We start from the raw sequence: 19,239 nt of genomic DNA on the forward strand, positions 1-19,239 counted from the left end.
TCCACACGTCATCAGCAGAATAAATAGCAGCAAAGCTGAAGAACATCATGTTGTTGCTGGAATGAAGCTTATTTATCTCAACATAACCAGCAGCTTGTTTACTGGTTTCACACTCCACCGATTACATGATTAGAAATGGATTGTTATTTTCTTAATTTATTGAAATATATATATATATATATATATATATATATATATATATATATATATATATATATATATATATATATATATATATATATATATGTTTGATTGTTAATTTAAACCAGTTAAGAGCAGCAGAAGAAGTTAGGAAGCGTGTTTGATTGATTATTTCTCTTGTTTAAGATGCTTAAGTTATATTTTATATGCCTGATCAGTCACCTGGATAGAGATAGATAGATAGATAGATAGATAGATAGATAGATAGATAGATAGATAGATAGATAGATAGATAGATAGATAGATAGATAATTTCTATATTTTCACACAAAACATTCATCCATCAATTTTCTTCATATTTAAATAAACATATATTTAGTACATGAATGAAAAAATTGTACCGTAAATGTAAAAAACTGATCATTTTCTACCATTTAATCTTTTTTCTACCTGTTATATCTTTTTTCAGCTTTTTATTTTTATTTTTTCATGTTACTGCCATATCACACGGACCAGGAGAAAACTGACGCAGGTATCTGTCTCCATCCGGTGGTGATTGTGGGGAACTACAAATGAAAACAGGAAAGCTTTCTGAGCATTTCATTGGTTAAATGTGCATTTTGCATGTCGGTGCAGCTGTAACAAAATCTGAGGTCAATGACAGTATAATTCAGTATGTCATTAAGAACTGTGTTTTTACTGGTCTCTAATCATTTTTGTTCTCTTAGAATAAACCTTTTATGTCTACTTCATGTGGGTCCACGTACATGGAAGCCGTCATATTTCTGCCACCATTTACCTGCAGTGCAGTAATCCCTGCACTACACCACCTGCAGATGAAAACACATTTATGTACGGATTAAATATGGCCACTGACGGCCACCGTCCATTCACAACTGACCGTATGTGCGCATCTTCACCACTAGGTGGCGGTAATGTTTCAATCTGGACACAAATAACAAGGCGTTTTCTTCATGTTTTCCATTAATTACATGTTTTTGTAAATTATTTGAGAGGTGTTTTATGAACCAAAATGTTCCAATGTTTCATAAAGTGATTTTTTTAAAAGACAAAACAATAAAATATGATATTGTCTACTTCTTCTTCTTCTTAATAATAATAATAATAAATATAGTAATAAGAATAATAAGAATATCCGCATACAGTACTTTATTACAATACAAATAAAACAAAAGCTTTTGGAAATGCACCCTCCCACCCCTCCCACTCCCTTCTCTCGCGCAGCACCTCCTCCTCTTCCTCTCCTCCTCTCCCTCCTCTTCATCAGTGATCTTCAGCTCTGCTCGGAGTCATGAGGTAAGAATCGGCCGCTCCTCGTTTTTTTCGAGTCTGTTTCACCTTTTGTCTGTCAGATGTTCCGAGTTTTCCGATCCGGACCGACCTTGCAGGCCTGGTTCGGCCCGGATCGGCCTGGTTTGGCCCGGTTGACACTGTGAATTATAAAGGACAAAACGAGGATGGGCGGGGGTGGGGGGGGGGGGTGGGGGGGTTCATTTCTGCCCCTTTTCCGTCTTTAAAGGTGGATGGTGGTTTTTTCTTTGGTTTGTGTGTGTGTGTGTGTGTGTGTGTGTGTGTGTGTGTGTGTGTGTGTTGCATCTTCTTGATGCAGGAGAGGGATGCAGAATGATGGAGGAGGTGGTGAATCAGAGATGTCGTCAGAAAGGCAGCAGCAGCTGAATGAGGTCAGACTGGACCTGCTTGGACCTGGTCCGGTTCTTTGTCCTTCTGAGATCCTGGTTCTGGTCTCCGCTCTGGTTTTTCAGCCTGTGCTGGTTTTACTGGTCCGTTCTCCATTATCATGTGAATTATTGCTTCTGCATCTTCTGACCTTTCGTTCCCTGCGAGTGCGCGCGCGTGCGTGTTGTTTTCTCTGTTTAATTCAGATTCAGCTGCATTGCGAACCACAAGAGGCGGCTTTCTACCAGATAAACGTGTCTGTAGGAAGCTTTTCTGTGAGGTCCTGCAGCTCAGAGGCAGTCCTGCTGATGATGATGATGCTGATGATGATGCTGATGCTGATGATGATGCTGATGCTGATGATGGTGGTGGTGATGATGATGATGATGCTGATGATGATGCTGATGCTGCTGATGGTGGTGGTGGTGATGATGATGATGTTGGTTTGTTGTGTGTTGTCTTACTGGCTGATGTGTTGGTTTCATGCTGCACATTTCCACACTGCTCTGTAAACAGACACAGGTTCAGATGTTTTTATCCAAAAGGAGGGGTGTGATCAGGTGATCAGCCCAGCAGGGTCCTACTGCTCCTCCCAGTAGCTCCAGTAGGGCTTTCTCATCTCCACCACACCAGATGTGTGTTACTCCCAACGCCAGTCGGCTTTTCTTTACTGCCCTCATCAAACTGCATCCCTCACATCTCTGCATCTGGTTCCTGCACCCCCACTTCATTACCAGTAAAACAGGAAATGTAAGCAGTCTATTAAAACGTTTACTATTTGTTCATCAATACAGTCGGAACCGGCTGGTTTTTTCACAGTTCTGCAGGTTTTTGTTTGGATTTTGGCTCCAGATGAGGCTACATGTGACGTTGTGGTTCAAACTGGGTTATTTTTCCTGTTTTTTAGAGATGCAAACACAGAAATGGGAGCAACTAAGAAAGCCTGCAGGGCTACTGCTAAAGACCACTTCATTATGTACATATATATATATATATATATATATATATATATATATATATATATATATATATATATATATATATATATATATATATTTGTGTGTGTGTGTGTGTGTGTATTTGTCTGAAAGTAAAGCTATAAAGAAATGATGGCTGTTTATTATTTCAGTTTATCCAACATTATTTATCCTTAAAACTAAGTTCAGCTTCACACAGAATCCACTGCGACATGTGCAGTAGCTTCTCATTAGCAGGAAGACAGATGTGCAATCTGCTAAATAAATGCAAAATACAATAAATATATATCAGTAGGTAGAAGGTATGAAGGACATAGAGTTTATTATAATGAGGGTATATAATGCATGTTATGTGTCATGCTTGTAAGGCCGCACGCTCATCGCAGATATTTATCGACATCAATATGTCGATAAATATGTCATTAACATCCGTCCAGCATACAAACATTGTTCAAAAATCATACAGTACCTATCAAACACAGTTTTATAGTGAAAATAGCTACACATTAGGTTCCTCTGGCATGTTGTTTGTGTTTACTAATATGTCTAATCTTCTAAGAGTTACTAACATGAGAAAACGGAACATTTCTAGTCTTACAGTGGTTCTCAAACCGTTCAGGTCGGTTGATAGTTGTTAATAATATTACATACAGTTTAACAACTAAATTAGGGATTTTTACAAAGCGTATAAAGGAAATGATGAGGATAAAAACCACGACAGCAGCAATAAACATGTTTTAATACAATTAACTTTGTACACATTAAGCTTAAAACACCTGAATTTAGCTTTACCTCTGCTAAAGTAGCTCATTTTAGGTGTGAAGATGTTTTTTTTCCCACCCAAAACCACTTTATCCTTGTTGTTTATAAAGATTCAGGCAGTTTTCCAGGTTTTTATTTAGAAAACCTCCAGTTTTATTCCAGCTGGTCGCCATCAGGGGCGCTGCGACGCAAAAACGAGCTTTAAAATGCAGATAAAAGTTCCTTCTGTTAGAAGAAGCTGTAAAGGAGAGAGGAAAGCGTGGACATCCAGGCTACTTCTTCTCTCCCACTCAGACAACGACGTGTTGTTTCTCACGTTTATTTATAGGAATATTCTTTTTTTTATTTCTTTTAAGCTAATTATTGTTTAGTTTTCATGATATGTTTATGGATCTAAAGAAAGAGAAAACCACTGGTGTGTGTGGAAATATAATGCATGACCCACCTGACACATGCACAGCTCAGAGGTCACGCAGGGTCACGCAAAACGTTTGGGAATTATTGTCATTAATGTAAATACCTGATCTCAGGAATGAAAATATTAAGTGACGTTCTTGTTGCTTTTAGTGATTTTGAAATGAATGGAAAAGATTAAATTGCCTTCGATATAATTTCATATCACTCGGCGGATCCCGAATGGGATCGAGACTGAATTTAAGATCTGGGCAAACGTTGAGTTAAATCAGTTTGTTTCCTGATCAGACTGGCAGCCTGTTAGGATCCAGTCTTCAGCACAGCGATGGAAACACTGGGAGGATTCCTGGAAATAATGGTTAGTAGAGCAAAGTGAAGTAAACATCATATAAAGATCTGACTTCCCTTCAAAGAATTAAGAAATATTAAACTCTTTATTTTTATTTTGTCGGTTCTGTTTAAACATCTGCTGTAAGAAACAGCGACGGTTTCCTGAATAAGGAAGAGAAGCCCACCATTACCAGCAGCTGGTTATGCCATTACCATTCATCCATTATCCCCCATTTGATGTTTAATCCTTCCAGTTTTTCAGGAGAAAAACTGCTTGAACAGCTTCTAATTATATGAATGAGCGGCTTTCAAAAGTCTTTTGTCAGATAAAGATATAGATAATGTCATGAAACCTTACAAGCCTGCAGAGTTAAAAACTGGTGTTAAACGAGTTCAACTGGTGTTAAACGAGTTAAACTGGTGTTAAACGAGTTAAACTGGTGTTAAACGAGTTAAAATGGGGTTAAACTAGTTAAACTGGTATTTAACAAGTTAAACTGGTATTAAACAAGTTAAACTGGTATTAAACGAGGCATCATGAGGATATTATGCAGCATAAACATAAATCCGTGTTACTGATGGTCGTTTTGTCACGTTCATTAATGTTCAGATTGAAATTTGCCTCATTTGGGTTGATATTTTGATCATATCCAGCACCAAAGCTGGAGAAATAGTTAAAAAATTAATCTTTTTTCTTTGTTCTACAGCTAATTTCTAAAAAACAATAAAATTTCTTCAGAATAAAAAAACAGAAATCAACATTACTGAAACAATGTTTTAGTGTTGTGGAGCTCTGCAGACGGTGCCAAAGCTGCTGCTGACGGATGAGGCCGAAGGCAGGAGGGCGGGGCCTCCAGCAGCTCCTCTTCCTCACCAGCATCGTTGGAAAGGCGACGTATCGACGCGGAGCAGATCCACAGTTAGCAGACAGAAAGAACCTGAGAGGAGCTTTGAAGGCAGCACCTGCTGGTTTCAGTGTGATTAAAGAGAGGCTCTGGGAGGAGGAGGGGGGGGGCGGTGGGTCCAAAAACTGCATGAAAACAAAACCAGAAATGATTAAAAAGCAAACAGAACAACGTTAATAAAGCAGAACAGATTAGAGAAGTCCGATCTCTGCTGGAAAAAAGGATTTTTCATCGTGTGTGATGAGAAATAAAAATGTTTGGCTTAAAACATGTCATCCATCAGCTTCTTCTCACCATTCCTCTGTCATCCTACCCCCCACCTACCAACCCTCCCACTCCCACCCCGTCAGCTCCAGCAGCTCAGCTTCCAATATTCATCCTCTGAGGGTTCACAGCTTCACATCATCCATCCATATTCTGCTTTTTCCAGTTCAGTGTCGCTGGGAGCTGGAGTCCATCCCAGCAACCACTGGGCGAGAGGCAGTTACACCTGGACAGGTCACCAGTCCATCACATCAACAGTCAAAATAATCATAACGTTAATAAATAAAAGAAAGAAGTTTCACAGATTTAGAGTTCGGATGGAAGCAGAAGATTAATCCATCTTCTTCACCGCTTAGTCCAGTTAAACGTCACTGGGAGCTGGAGTCTATCCCAGCAACCACTGGGCTACATGTGGAATATTCAGTCAGAGGTTTAAGGAAACAAGTCCTACAGCAACCCAGAAGGGACAATCCAAGACTGTTCTGGTTCAGTTCATCTTTCTGGTACCTGGTTGGACCACCTCTCTCCTCCAGAACTGCCTTAATTCTTGGTGTCATAGGTTCTGCCGGAGGTTTTCTTCCTGTCAAAGGGGAGTTTTTTCCTTCCCACTGTCGCCGCGTGCAGCTCAGGATGGGGGATTGGATCCAAGTCATGACTCGATGCAATCAGTTGGTTTCTACTATATGATATGTATGAATTGGCTTGAAATGGTGTGTATGTTGATTCGTGTACGTAAAGTGTCCTGTGACAACATTGTTGTGAAGTGGCGCTATACAAATAAAGTTGAATTGAATTCTACAAGGTGATGAAGCATCACACAGCTGCTTCACATCCATCCAGCTTTGTGACATGGTGCATCATCCTGCTGGAAGTTTCCATCAGAAGATGCTACACTGTGCTCAGAAAGGGATGGACATGGTCAGCAGCAGGACTCAGGTAGGCTGTGGAGGTTAAACCAGGTCATGTTGGAACTAAGGGGACCAAAGTGGGACAAACAAGCCAGGATGGATCCATGTTGTCATGATGTTTCCAGCAGATTCTGATCCTACCATGTGAATGTGGAGCTGAACTGGAGACTCATCAGACCAGCAACGTTTCTCCATCTTCTATTGTCCAGTTCTGGTGAGAATTGTAGCCTCAGTTTCCTGTTCTTACTGACAGGAGGAACCCGCTGTGGTCTTCTGCTGCTGGAGACCATCTGCTTCCAGGCTGGACGTGTCAGAGATGATGTTCTGCAGATCTTAGTGGAACCAGTGCTTATTTGAAACAACATGCCTCGTTTAAAGTCACTTATATCTAATTTCTTCCTCATTCTGATGCTGAACATCAGCAAGTCGTCTTCATCACGTCCACACGACTGAATGTGTTGAGCTGCGGCCGTGTGATTGGTTGACTACATATAAGTGTGAACAGCCGAGAAACAGGTGGAGCTAGTTAAGACGACGTTTGAACAAGCAGGATGATCATCTGCAGGCAGGTTTCCATCTCAATCCACAGTATTTCTCAATGTGTGGAGAAAAACTGTGGAAAAAAACTCCTCAGTGAATCTTTGCATGAAGTTCCTCCAGTTCAGACATCAGGATCTGCATACTGGTGATGTTTTAGATCCTGGAAATGGTTTTGTCTAGAGGCAGAGGTGTCCAGAAAGTAAAAGTCCTGCCATGTTTTTGGATCTACATTTAGAACAGGTGTTTTCACTAACAGGCTCGTTTACCTAATAAACTCTGCTCATTAAATCCAGCTGGTTTGGTGGACGGAACAGCTGCTGGACTTTTACTTTCTGGACCAGAAATATGACCTCTGCCTGGAGTTTCTGGTTTGCTTTAAACCAGGGGTTCCCAAGTCCAGTCCTGGAGATCTCCCATCCTGCAACCTTTAGACGCAACCCCAGTCCAGCACAGCTGAGTCACACAGCTGAATTCCTCTTCTGCACGTCATCCAGCTCTGCAGAGGCTGCTAATGAGACACTTATCTGATTCTGCAACGTTCTGCAATGTTCTGCAGCGTTCTGCAATGTTCTACAGCGTTCTACAGTATTCTGCAACATTCTGCAGCGTTCTGCAATGTTCTGCAATGTTCTGCAGCGTTCTGCAATATTCTACAGCGTTCTGCAATGTTCTACAGCGTTCTGCAATATTCTGCAATGTTCTGCAATGTTCTGCAGCATTCTGCAATGTTCTACAGCGTTCTACAGTATTCTGCAACATTCTGCAACGTTCTGCAACATTCTGCAACGTTCTGCAGCGTTCTGCAACGTTCTGCAGACGGCTGTCTGAACCTCTGACCTCACTAGTTGATGTCCATGAGTGGCTCGCTGAGCTTCTTCCTCTGAGCTGGAACATGCAGAGCCGCTGGAACGTTACGCAACAGAGAGGTTTTGTGGAACAGCTGATGGACCTCATGCTGTCAGATTGAGCTGTGGAGCTTCGCCTCAGTGTGTCCACGCTGACCTTGCTGCCCTGCTTCCTGTGTGCTGCTGCAGTGTGATGCTGCTGAGCTGTAAAAGCTGTTGCTAACAGCCAATGTTGCCCTAAGATGGAATTGTTGCAGCTTTTTCCCTCCTCTGCCTGCAGCTGTTTTCTCCTCCTGTGAGTGTGAGGCCTTAAACACACCGTTTCACTGAATAAGCGATGCGTTCGTGGGAGGTGGACAGCTGCAATGCAGCTCAGATGATAGGCGAAGACGGGGGAGCGTGTTTCTGCATGACTACTGGCTGATTCTGCAGACATCCTCCTCTTCATGAGCTGCTCCTCCTCTTCATGAGCTCCTCCTCTTCATGAGCTGCTCCTCTTCATGAGCTGCTCCTCCTCTTCATGAGCTGCTCCTCCTCTTCATGAGCTCCTCCTCTTCATGAGCTGCTCCTCCTCTTCATGAGCTCCTCCTCTTCATGAGCTGCTCCTCTTCATGAGCTGCTCCTCCTCTTCATGAGCTGCTCCTCCTCTTCATGAGCTGCTCCACTTCATGAGGTCCTCCTCTTCATGAGCTCCTCCTCTTCATGAGCCGCTTCTCTTCATGAGCCGCTCCTCTTCATGAGGTCCTCCTCTTCATGAGCTCCTCCTCTTCATGAGCCGCTCCTCTTCATGAGCCGCTCCTCCTCTTCATGAGCTGCTCCTCCTCTTCATGAGCTGCTCCTCCTCTTCATGAGCCGCTCCTCTTCATGAGCCGCTCCTCCTCTTCATGAGCTCCTCCTCCTCTTCATGAGCCGCTCCTCTTCATGAGCTGCTCCTCCTCTTCATGAGCTGCTCCTCCTCTTCATGAGCTGCTCCTCCTCTTCATGAGCCGCTCCTCTTCATGAGCCGCTCCTCCTCTTCATGAGCTCCTCCTCTTCATGAGCCGCTCCTCTTCATGAGCTCCTCCTCCTCTTCATGAGCCGCTCCTCTTCATGAGCTCCTCCTCCTCTTCATGAGCCGCTCCTCCTCTTCATGAGCCGCTCCTCTTCATGAGCTCCTCCTCCTCTTCATGAGCTCCTCCTCTTCATGAGCCGCTCCTCTTCATGAGCTCCTCCTCCTCTTCATGAGCTGCTCCTCTTCATGAGCTGCTCCTCCTCTTCATGAGCCGCTTCTCTTCATGAGCTGCTCCTCTTCATGAGCCGCTCCTCTTCATGAGCTGCTCCTCTTCATGAGCCGCTCCTCTTCATGAGCTGCTCCTCTTCATGAGCCGCTCCTCTTCATGAGCCGCTCCTCTTCATGAGCTCCTCCTCTTCATGAGCTGCTCCTCTTCATGAGCTGCTCCTCTTCATGATCTCCTCCTCTTCATGAGCTGCTCCTCCTCTTCATGAGCTGCTCCTCCTCTTCATGAGCTGCTCCTCTTCATGAGCTGCTCCTCCTCTTCATGAGCTGCTCCTCTTCATGAGCCGCTCCTCTTCATGAGCTCCTCCTCTTCATGAGCTGCTCCTCTTCATGAGCTGCTCCTCTTCATGAGCCGCTCCTCTTCATGAGCTCCTCCTCTTCATGAGCTGCTCCTCTTCATGAGCCGCTCCTCTTCATGAGCTCCTCCTCTTCATGAGCTGCTCCTCCTCTTCATGAGCTGCTCCTCCTCTTCATGAGCTGCTCCTCTTCATGAGCCGCTCCTCTTCATGAGCTGCTCCTCCTCTTCATGAGCTGCTCCTCTTCATGAGCCGCTCCTCTTCATGAGCCGCTCCTCTTCATGAGCCGCTCCTCTTCATGAGCCGCTCCTCTTCATGAGCTGCTCCTCTTCATGAGCCGCTCCTCTTCATGAGCCGCTCCTCTTCATGAGCTCCTCCTCTTCATGAGCTGCTCCTCTTCATGAGCTGCTCCTCTTCATGATCTCCTCCTCTTCATGAGCTGCTCCTCCTCTTCATGAGCTGCTCCTCCTCTTCATGAGCTGCTCCTCTTCATGAGCTGCTCCTCTTCATGAGCTGCTCCTCCTCTTCATGAGCTGCTCCTCTTCATGAGCTGCTCCTCTTCATGAGCCGCTCCTCTTCATGAGCCGCTCCTCTTCATGAGCTCCTCCTCTTCATGAGCTGCTCCTCTTCATGAGCTCCTCCTCTTCATGAGCTGCTCCTCTTCATGAGCTCCTCCTCTTCATGAGCTGCTCCTCTTCATGAGCTGCTCCTCTTCATGAGCTGCTCCTCTTCATGAGCCGCTCCTCTTCATGAGCTGCTCCTCTTCATGAGCTGCTCCTCTTCATGCTGATGCTGCTCCTCTTCATGAGCTGCTCCTCTTCATGAGCTCCTCCTCTTCATGAGCTGCTCCTCTTCATGAGCCGCTCCTCTTCATGAGCCGCTCCTCTTCATGAGCTCCTCCTCTTCATGAGCTGCTCCTCTTCATGAGCTCCTCCTCTTCATGCTGATGCTGCTCCTCTTCATGAGCTCCTCCTCTTCATGAGCTGCTCCTCTTCATGAGCTCCTCCTCTTCATGAGCTGCTCCTCTTCATGAGCTGCTCCTCTTCATGCTGATGCTGCTCTTCATCACAGCTCCAAACAGCAGATCCACCAGGAGGCATGGGTTTGTCCCGCCCCAATCAATCAGTTTGATTTCCATCGGTTTCCATGCAGCAATGTTTGTCCTTCACCAGCAGCCTCCATGATTCAGCAGCAAATTTCACTTTTCATCCTGCCGTCAACGACCACTACATCAGAGAGGAGGGGTTCTTTGTTGCTGACAGGAGGTGGCTGCTCATTGTGGCGAATGAAGTGATGCTCAATGAAAGCTTCTGCCATCATCCTGCTGCTCCTTCTGCTCCTGCTGCTCCTTCTGCTCCTGCTGCTCCTTCTGCTCCTGCCGCTCAGACTGAAGCTTTTCACCCTCCGGCTTTTAGTAAAGATGCCGCCTTTTAGTTGACCTATAAAAACTCAATTTTCTGCTTGTTCTGGTCAACCATTAGAAACTGCTCAAAGAAGCTGAAGCCGAGTAAATAAAGTTTAATTTGCTCCGTATCTCCATCACATCACACAGCCTCGGATAAGTTCCCACATCATTCCTCTCGTCCCTGATCAGGACTCATGTCGGGACTTCACACACGACCAATGTGGAACCTAAAGCAGTCCAAGTTGTGCTGCTAATTCAGCTAATAACTAACCGTCCAGGTGTGTTGGAGCCAGGTGTGTTGGAGCCAGGTGTGTTGGAGCCAGGTGTGTTGGATCACACCTACCGGTCCATAACTGTGGAACGAGCTCTTCAGACCCATTTTTTATTCCTTGGCCTTTAACCCAGCGTGGGACGGCTTCTGCCTCATTGTGTCATAGTTTGGTTTTAATTATTGTTTTTATTCACTATTCATTCATTTTGTTTTGTTTTCATTTAACTGTTGGCTGATTGTTTACAGGACTTTGTTGCAGCTCTGGTTGTTTTAAAGTGCTTTATAAATAAAGTAGAGTTGAGTTGGAGCAGGAAAACAGTGACAACGGCCCCTCAGCAGTTTGGTGTGGTTGGCTTGCAGCACAGCTGGAAAGTTTGTCCTTATTTCAGCATCTTATTTTAGTTCAGTGCTTTTTAGTCTTTTTTTTTCCCTTTTTGTCTGTTTTTAGACAGATTAAAAATTTCTTTCTTTTCATTTGTTTTTGTTTTTCAGGTCTTTTAAGTTCTTGTATGAATGCAGAGGACTGGATGGCTGAGCTGGATCAGCGCTGCAGAATCTGCGTTCTGTGTGAATGAGAGGAAAAAAGAGTGATTTTTCAGGACTTCTTTTGTTTCTTTCACCGGAGAGCCTTTATGTTTTAAGAAGCGGGCTGACCTACTTACTCTGCATTTATGTTTTGAGTTTTAGGTTTTCATTTTCCATCAAAATAAATCTTCATGCATCTGAACAAAGACAGCGTCGATCACTCCCACCACCTGCTCCACCCCCACATCCTTCCAACCTCCGTCGTCCTCGCTCCCTCTCCCCTTGAGACTGTCTGGTTACCATGGCAACCGCATCCTTTAGGCAAGGCAGAGCGGGAGGAAGGGTAGGAAAATGGCGTCAGCCTGCACACCAGTGTGTTTATGGCTCCTCTTCGTACGACCAGTCCTCATTTATAAAACCAGTTTGATTTAATCTGCTTGCTTCACGCGGAGAAAACCCAGTTAAAGACATTTTCTCTTTGCTGGAGGAGAACTGGTAGCTTTCCTACAAGGCAAACTGGTTCCAGGATGTTACTGGGAGGCTGAAGGATGGACGTTCATGTCAGTTTGGGCTTCATGATGAAGGAAAATGCTGAGTAAGCGCGATTCTTCTGGACTTCTGGCTGCTGATTGGCCGTCATCCTTCATGGTTTTGCAAGGAAGCTGCGGAGTGATGCTGTCCTGCTTCACTGTTTAATTTTCTCCCTTCTCCCGGTGTCTGCGCTGACTCAGGATCAGTCCTCCTGACCTGTCCGTCAGTCCCCTCGCAGCACTGATGGGCTGGTTACTCAGCGCTGGGACGGCTGTCCATCTTCAGCTGGAAGTACTGGCCTCAGACTTCCCAGTCAATCAACTGGAACACACACAGACTTCCCAGTCCATCCGTACTCGGCTGTGTGTGTTCAGTGTGTTTAACTTCTTAGTGTCGCTTCCTGTTTCATCTCATCATTTCATATCGAGGTCACACACGTCAGATGGGTTTACTCCACGGTAACCGCTCCATAAAGACTCATTTAGTCTCTCTGTGGGGGTTCTGCTTCTGTACCCATGATGCTTTGCTGTGACTGCAGCAGTGTGTGTGTGTGTGTGTGTGTGTGTGTGTGTGTGTGTGCTGACAGAGAGAGCAGAAAGAGCCTCCACTTGATTTCAGTGTGTCACCATGGCAATGAGGTGGGGATGCATGGCTGTTGCCATGGCAACGGCGACCATCAATGTGCCCAAGGTCTTTGATGGTAACTGTAAAGGCATACACACACACTCACACACACACACACACACACCAGCTGAGCTCTGCAGTCTCAGGGGAACTTCAAACACATATTAAAGCCACTGCACTGCGAGGACCTGAGGATGAGGAGCGCGCTTCCTGAGCAGCGTTGCCTCATTAGCATAACGTCAACAGACACGGTCTGCCAGAGGATGAGAGAGGAAGGACGTTTGTGGCGTCTTCCGTGTCTCTCTGAAGCGCGGCGGAGCGCCGTGATCTGCAGTGAGCTGCTGGATGTCAAAGCTTTTTGTGCTCTGAGGGATGCAGCTCCTGATGAAGGACGGCGTGAACGAGATGCTGGTGGCGTTCTGATGTCTGGCTGCGGGTGTGTGCCACGTTGTCTCGGGATGTGTGTGACTTTGAGGAGGGGAAAGTCAGAGAGCAGGCGGTGGGATGCTGTGGGTGGAGCATCATGCCTTTGTCCCGGTCGTCTCTTCTAGATGAGGTTTAATGATCTCCGTGTTCCATAAATCACACATCTAGTTTGGATCCATGAAGCTGCAACTCGTTTTACAGCAGAGCAGCGGTTTTCATTTAGCTTTTTATTCTCCATGTGTTGCATTTATTCATTCACTCAGAAAAAAGCTTCTTCCTGTGGACGTCCTGACTGTTGCATCTTCATCGTGGTCTGTTACCACCAGCTACATGTTGTCCACCCTCCTCCTCCTCCTCCGCCACGGTGAAACATGAGGAACTAGTTGGTTTTAGCGAGATCTCGTCTTTGTGTGAGTGAAACGCCAGGAGAAGAAAGATGAGAAATCCAGCTGAGGGACGCTGATCAGGTGGTTGTGGTGGAAGTTTAGGACCATGAGAGCATGTATTTACCTGCAGAAGCTCTGATTGACAGAAACTTTTGTCTCCTGGTTCGGTCCATGTCGCTTCAGATCGTGGATTTGCATCGTTAGATCTCATTCTGGGTCGCAGGGATGAAACACAGACTTTCATTGGATTGGCGCCCAAAGAGCGTCTCCCCTCTCCAAGGAAGACTTGGGGGCCCCTTAACCTGGGGCCCCTGTTTCCTTTTCATTATAAACACACTGCATTTTTCAGCAAAGGGACATAGAACGGTTATGAATGACTGGAACTGGTGTGATCAGATCCATGAGGACATCGTTTCCTCACAGCAGCATCAGCCAGATATTTATGGTGTCTTTATACTAAGAGACAGAAAGGAGGGAGTTTATGTTTCTGTTCTCTGCGAGTGTGTGTGTGTGTGTGTGTGTGTGTGTGTGTGTGTGTGTGCAACTGCGTGTGAGAGACAAGTTTTTATCAACTCTGTTGTCTTTGGCAGGAAAAGTACTTTGTAAATAAAGTTTGGTTTGATTTAAAAGATGAGAAATTTTCATGAAAATACAAAAAAGAATCCAAAGAAACTAAATAATATTCTGATACGGACGTCACAGAAAATAACAAAAACACTCAGTGAAGTGACCACATTAAGCATAAAAGCATAAAAATGTAACACAAAGATAAAAAACAGAAGTGAAATATTCTTAGTGCAACCAAAGAAACTGAAATGATGATAAAACTGCAGAAAATGGCCACAAAGTTCAAATATTTAAAGATTTTACTAAATAAATTACCACAAAATAACACTGGAAAGAAATAAATTTACTTCAGTCACATAAAAAAACAAGCAGAATGAGAAACAAAAAGATCAGAAAAACATAAAATCATGAGAAAGAATCTTATTTACAGTAAATCTCCAACATGGAAACAACAACGACACAAACTGCCCCAACAGGACCGAAGCCACGCCAGCGTCAATAGTTTTCAGACTAATCCATAAAATTATCACCAGTTGCAGATTCGATCTGAAGTAAATCCACGTGATGGAGGGTCTGAGCGATGATGATGATGATGAAGAAGAACTGTCTGCGTTTATTTACAAAAACAGACACAGAGCCTCCAAACAACCATATTCAGCTCTTTCACATGTCCAGTTAGATCTTCATCTTCCTCACAAGCTCCTGGGAGGGGAGGGGACTGAGCGTGTGTGTGTGTGTGTGTGTGTGTGTGTGCGTGTGTGTGTGTTAGGGGGGTCAGCATCTCCTAATGAATGCAGCAATGACATTTGCTGTTCTGACTCCAGATCTGCTGAGCGGAGCAGAAATCTGAGGAACCCATGTGAAAAAGCAGATTCAGAGCAGCAGCGTGACGTCTCTGCAGACTCGGACTCTTCGTCGCTGCCCTGAAGGTCACGCGCTGCTTGACTCACACCAGCAGACTGAGCATGTGCAGCTCTGACGCCAAATCCGAGCTACAGCCTGAGCCTTGTGCCTTGATGTGCTGGCTTGTTTGTGTGGAAACCAAAGCTCCTGGAAGCCGTTTCAGCCATAACTCCAACCTGGCATCGCCATGGTAACCACAGTTTGCTTTACCACAGTTTCATGCAGGGGTTGTCTCGGAATACTCCAGCTGTCTCCTGTAGTCCAATCACACGTCTGTCAGGTTAACTGGTGTTTCTAAAGTCTCTCTAGGAGCCGTTTGTCTCTGTTTGTCCTGTGATGGTTGGACGACCGGGTCAGGATGCACCAAGTCTCACCCATTAGCAGCTGGGATGGACACCGCCTGAAGCCAGGACTGGATGGATGAGACGGTTTTAGATCAAATCTGTCAAAAAGATCCTCAGATTTTACACATCCTGATGGTATTCTGAATGATGTTGGATTAAATGGAGTCTGAGGAGAAATTTCCAGCATTTGTCCAAATATTTCCAACATTTCCCATCATGGATGTTTGAATCGGAACCTTTTGGACTCAAACTTTCTGCTGAATTGAGTGGATGGATTGTTAAACGTGAAAGCTGTTGGCTTACTGATGAATCCACGAACTGAAGCGAGCAAACTGTGTGCATTGTGTTGTCATGGATACGTACAGACAGGTAGCGTCTGTGCTGATGTTACAGATGATCCAGATGATAGAACAGAAAACGGAGCAGATTGTTGGTGTTTATCACGGACCAGAACGTGAAATGAGGTGAAGGTCCTCCTTCATGATAAATCTTTTCCTCCGGTCCTCTTGCCAGCAGCAGCAGCTATGTTCATGCTGATTTCTGTTCTCCTCGCTCCTTTGTGCATCCTCCATTAAAGCCTTTCCTCCTGCAGGTGGTGCTGCAGAGTGTGAAGATGGCCAACGCCGTGGCTTCCTACGACCAGCTGGCCCATCAGGTGGAGGCTCTCCGAAAGGAGAACTCCCACCTGAGAAGGGAGCTGGAGGATAACTCCAACCACCTGTCCAAACTGGAGACGGAGACGTTCGGCATGAAGGTCAGTGCAGCGGGTTGATGCTCTGCAGCGACAGGACACACCTGACGTCACAGTCACCTGAATATGATCTTATAACGACGTAACAGTCTCATCTGCAGACACTGACCTCATTAATCATCTTTTATAGGGTTGAATGATGTTCCAAACTTCATCTTCCTTCATATTCTCAGGAATTCACCAACATCCATTTCATTTTCATTTCAAAAAGTATTTTTCACCTTGAAATCAGCAAACGTCATCATCCAATCACATCAGCTTTTTTTTGGAAGGAAAATAATCAATAAAGAGCCGTGACTAAAATCCTGCTGGATGTAAATCCATCATCTGAAGGCACATAAACACTGAAGCGCTTGTGCACACACACACCGAGTCACGTGTCCAGATGCTGAGCAGCTGGATTATCCAGCTGACCTAAGCTGGGTTTAGTACCAGAATCAGGACACACGGAGCAGACAGGAGGCTTGCAGACAGCTGCAGTTCACATCTGTACAGAAGCCACCTGCAGCAGGTGAGTCTGCTGGACGATGGACCCGACGGACCTTCTGACAAACGAGGAGGGAATTCTCTCTGAAGACATCGCCGTGAAGGATAAACGGCGTTATTTATCAAAGCAGGAGAACCGAGACGAACCTGGCTTTATCTCTGGTTTCTCCTCTGGCATGCAGGAGGTGCTGAAGCAGCTGCAGAGTAAACTGGAGCAGGAGGCAGGAACCCTGGCTTCATCTGGGAGGAGCGACGTGCTGCACCAACTCAAAGGTGTGATGTTTTATTGCATGGTGCGTTTCAGTCTCAGGAACATTTTACTGTTGAAACAACCATGGGTGTTTGCTCCCAGAGGCTGTTTGGTGGACTAAGCTGGCAATAACCAGAATGTAAATTATTCTAAGACCTGGACTAAATTTCATTTGTGTTTTTGTAGAGATAATCTGAGACCTCTGACATGTTAGCAGGATATTTTGTTGGTTCTTTCAGTAATTTGGTGAGAAAATACAGATTTGTGCGACTTCTGGGGAAAATCCTTGAACCTTTTTGTCGGATGTCAGCAGCTGTTCTTACTGTTCCTGGGTTCCAACTTTACCTCTGATAAAGTTCAACCCTTAAAAACACAGAATAGTCTTTATTTCCCCTGTGAAAGTTGCATCGTTGCAGCAGCACAAGAAAAGACCAAAAACCCAAGTAAAACCTTAGAAAAGTAAAAAAATAATAAAAAAAAAAAGCTCAGCAAATTAAATCGAATAAATCAAACTGGAAAGACATCATGTGGTGCTGTTTTTGCCTGATCACTGAGGCTCCACTGGGACCAGTTGTCATCGACACAAACAGGAACCGACTCAATACGGCTAACCTGATTGGGAGCAACAGCCAGACCCTCATTAGGAGCCAGTTCATGTTTATTAGATGATCTGAGATGTAATCCCATTAGCCAAAGCAGAGATTAAAAGCAGCAGCTGTGTTTTGTTTTGGTTTGTTTTTTGCTGGCTGGTAACCTACCTCAAGTTACATAAACTGGTAAATATGATTAACACTTTACCAGAACTAAGATTATGACAGATTAAACCAAGGGATTCATTTTTATTTTGGGCCAAATGCTGCTTATGAAAATTTCTTGCTTTGTAAATGCAGGAAACAGCAATGAGGACAAAATGTTTAGTGTACAAAAGCATTGAAATGTTCTGGAAATGGGAAAGTCTTTCCCTTACTATATATACTCTCTGACCTGCAACAACTGCTGAAAGTTTGTCCAGAACATGGGGAGCAGTATGACATCATGTTTAACCCTAAGAAGAGTGCTGTGGTGGCGGTGTGAACTAAAGAGCTGCAGAAGTCAGTTTTTCCTGTTTTTAACTTGGAAATGGTGAAATACCTGGGTCACATGACCAGCAGGGATCTCTCTGATGATGCTGACGTACAGAGGCAGTATTGTAAACTATATGCACAACAAATATCCTATCACAAATATTTGGAACGTGCACAGAAACAGTAAAAATAGCTTTGTATTAAGCCTAATGTACATCATTGCCCATCTGTGGTACAGATATACAAAAGATAGATTTCATAAACTCCAGACTGCATAAAACGATGTTCTCAGATTTCTGTTGAAAGTCCCTCACTGGACCAGCGCCAGCCTGATGTTTGTGCAGAAGAATGTGTCCATGTTAAAATCTTTGATAAGAAACTTTGTGTGTAAATTTAAAATGAGACTTATGGACTCACAAAATGAAATTATTTCTGTCCTTGTAAGACCCGAGCAGAGTAACATCATGTATAGCTCTGAGTTATGGAGGCTCTGGAGGTCGTGCTTATATGGACCATGTTTATACTATAGCATCTCTATTTGTTCTGTTTGTTTGTTTGTCTTTTTATGGACTTTGAGTCTGAAATAAAAATAAAAATGTAGTACTGCAAAGTCCACAAATGAACCTGAAACACTTTCAGTTAAAGTATAGAGTGTCATCAGCATAAAAATGATGCTGAATGTAAAATAAACATCATTGAATGCAATATTATGGTAAATTATTAGTTGTGTTCTGAAGATCCATTAGGAGGAGAGAGATGCAGCAAAAACTCCAAATAATACCTGACTGTAGTTATGCAAATGCTGCAGCTGACAGGTGGAAGTCTAATTATGCTGTTTGGATGTTCAGTGTCACCCTGAAGTAATTTATTGATCAGTTCTTCAAGGAAAGGCGCATTGATTGATAGGACACATTTTATACAGAGACAACCCAATGTGATGTTCCTGAACACATACAGCGCGTTACGTATGACTTCATCCTTATCAACTTCAGCAATCAGTAGCGTACATGTTAAACATAATTCATTTAGAGAGGGGGTGAAAACGCAAGCTCGTTTTTGTGTCTAGGACCAGAGCTCCCTGGTGACTAACATAGATCCGAGTGTCATCAGCATAACTATTTTAACATGTTTTGTGTGCTTCTCTGAGCTACCTGAAGCATGCAGGTGGTAAACAATGGGGGGCCCAAAAGGTAGCCTTGGGGAACTCTGCAAGTCATTTTATGTTTGCATATAGTTACAAAGTAGTCCCAGTCTTTTTAGTAGCATGAAACCAGTTCAGATCCCAGATTTCCACCAAATCTTCCACTTGGTGTATTGAGATGTTACAGAGGTAAAGGGAAACACACCTTT

The 19,239-nt window shown here is 44.3% G+C and overlaps 1 protein-coding gene across 1 annotated transcript in view; it reads left to right on the forward strand.

Annotated features, from left to right (window-relative positions):
• Positions 1–15,936: 15,936 nt before the first annotated feature.
• apc2 (APC regulator of WNT signaling pathway 2) overlaps positions 15,937–19,239 on the forward strand; it is a gene marked incomplete at its 3' end in the record, with an annotated part of 28,507 nt that continues 25,204 nt past the window's right edge. Inside the window, exons 1-2 of the mRNA XM_079245175.1 lie at positions 15,937–16,092; positions 16,758–16,848. Coding sequence (XP_079101301.1) covers positions 15,952–16,092; positions 16,758–16,848 — 232 coding nt within the window. The 5' untranslated portion in view covers positions 15,937–15,951. The remainder of the gene's footprint in view (positions 16,093–16,757; positions 16,849–19,239) is intronic.

Source organism: Telmatherina bonti, assembly GCF_933228915.1.
Source record: "Telmatherina bonti genome assembly, chromosome: 8".
Taxonomy (NCBI): Eukaryota; Metazoa; Chordata; class Actinopteri; order Atheriniformes; family Telmatherinidae; genus Telmatherina; species Telmatherina bonti.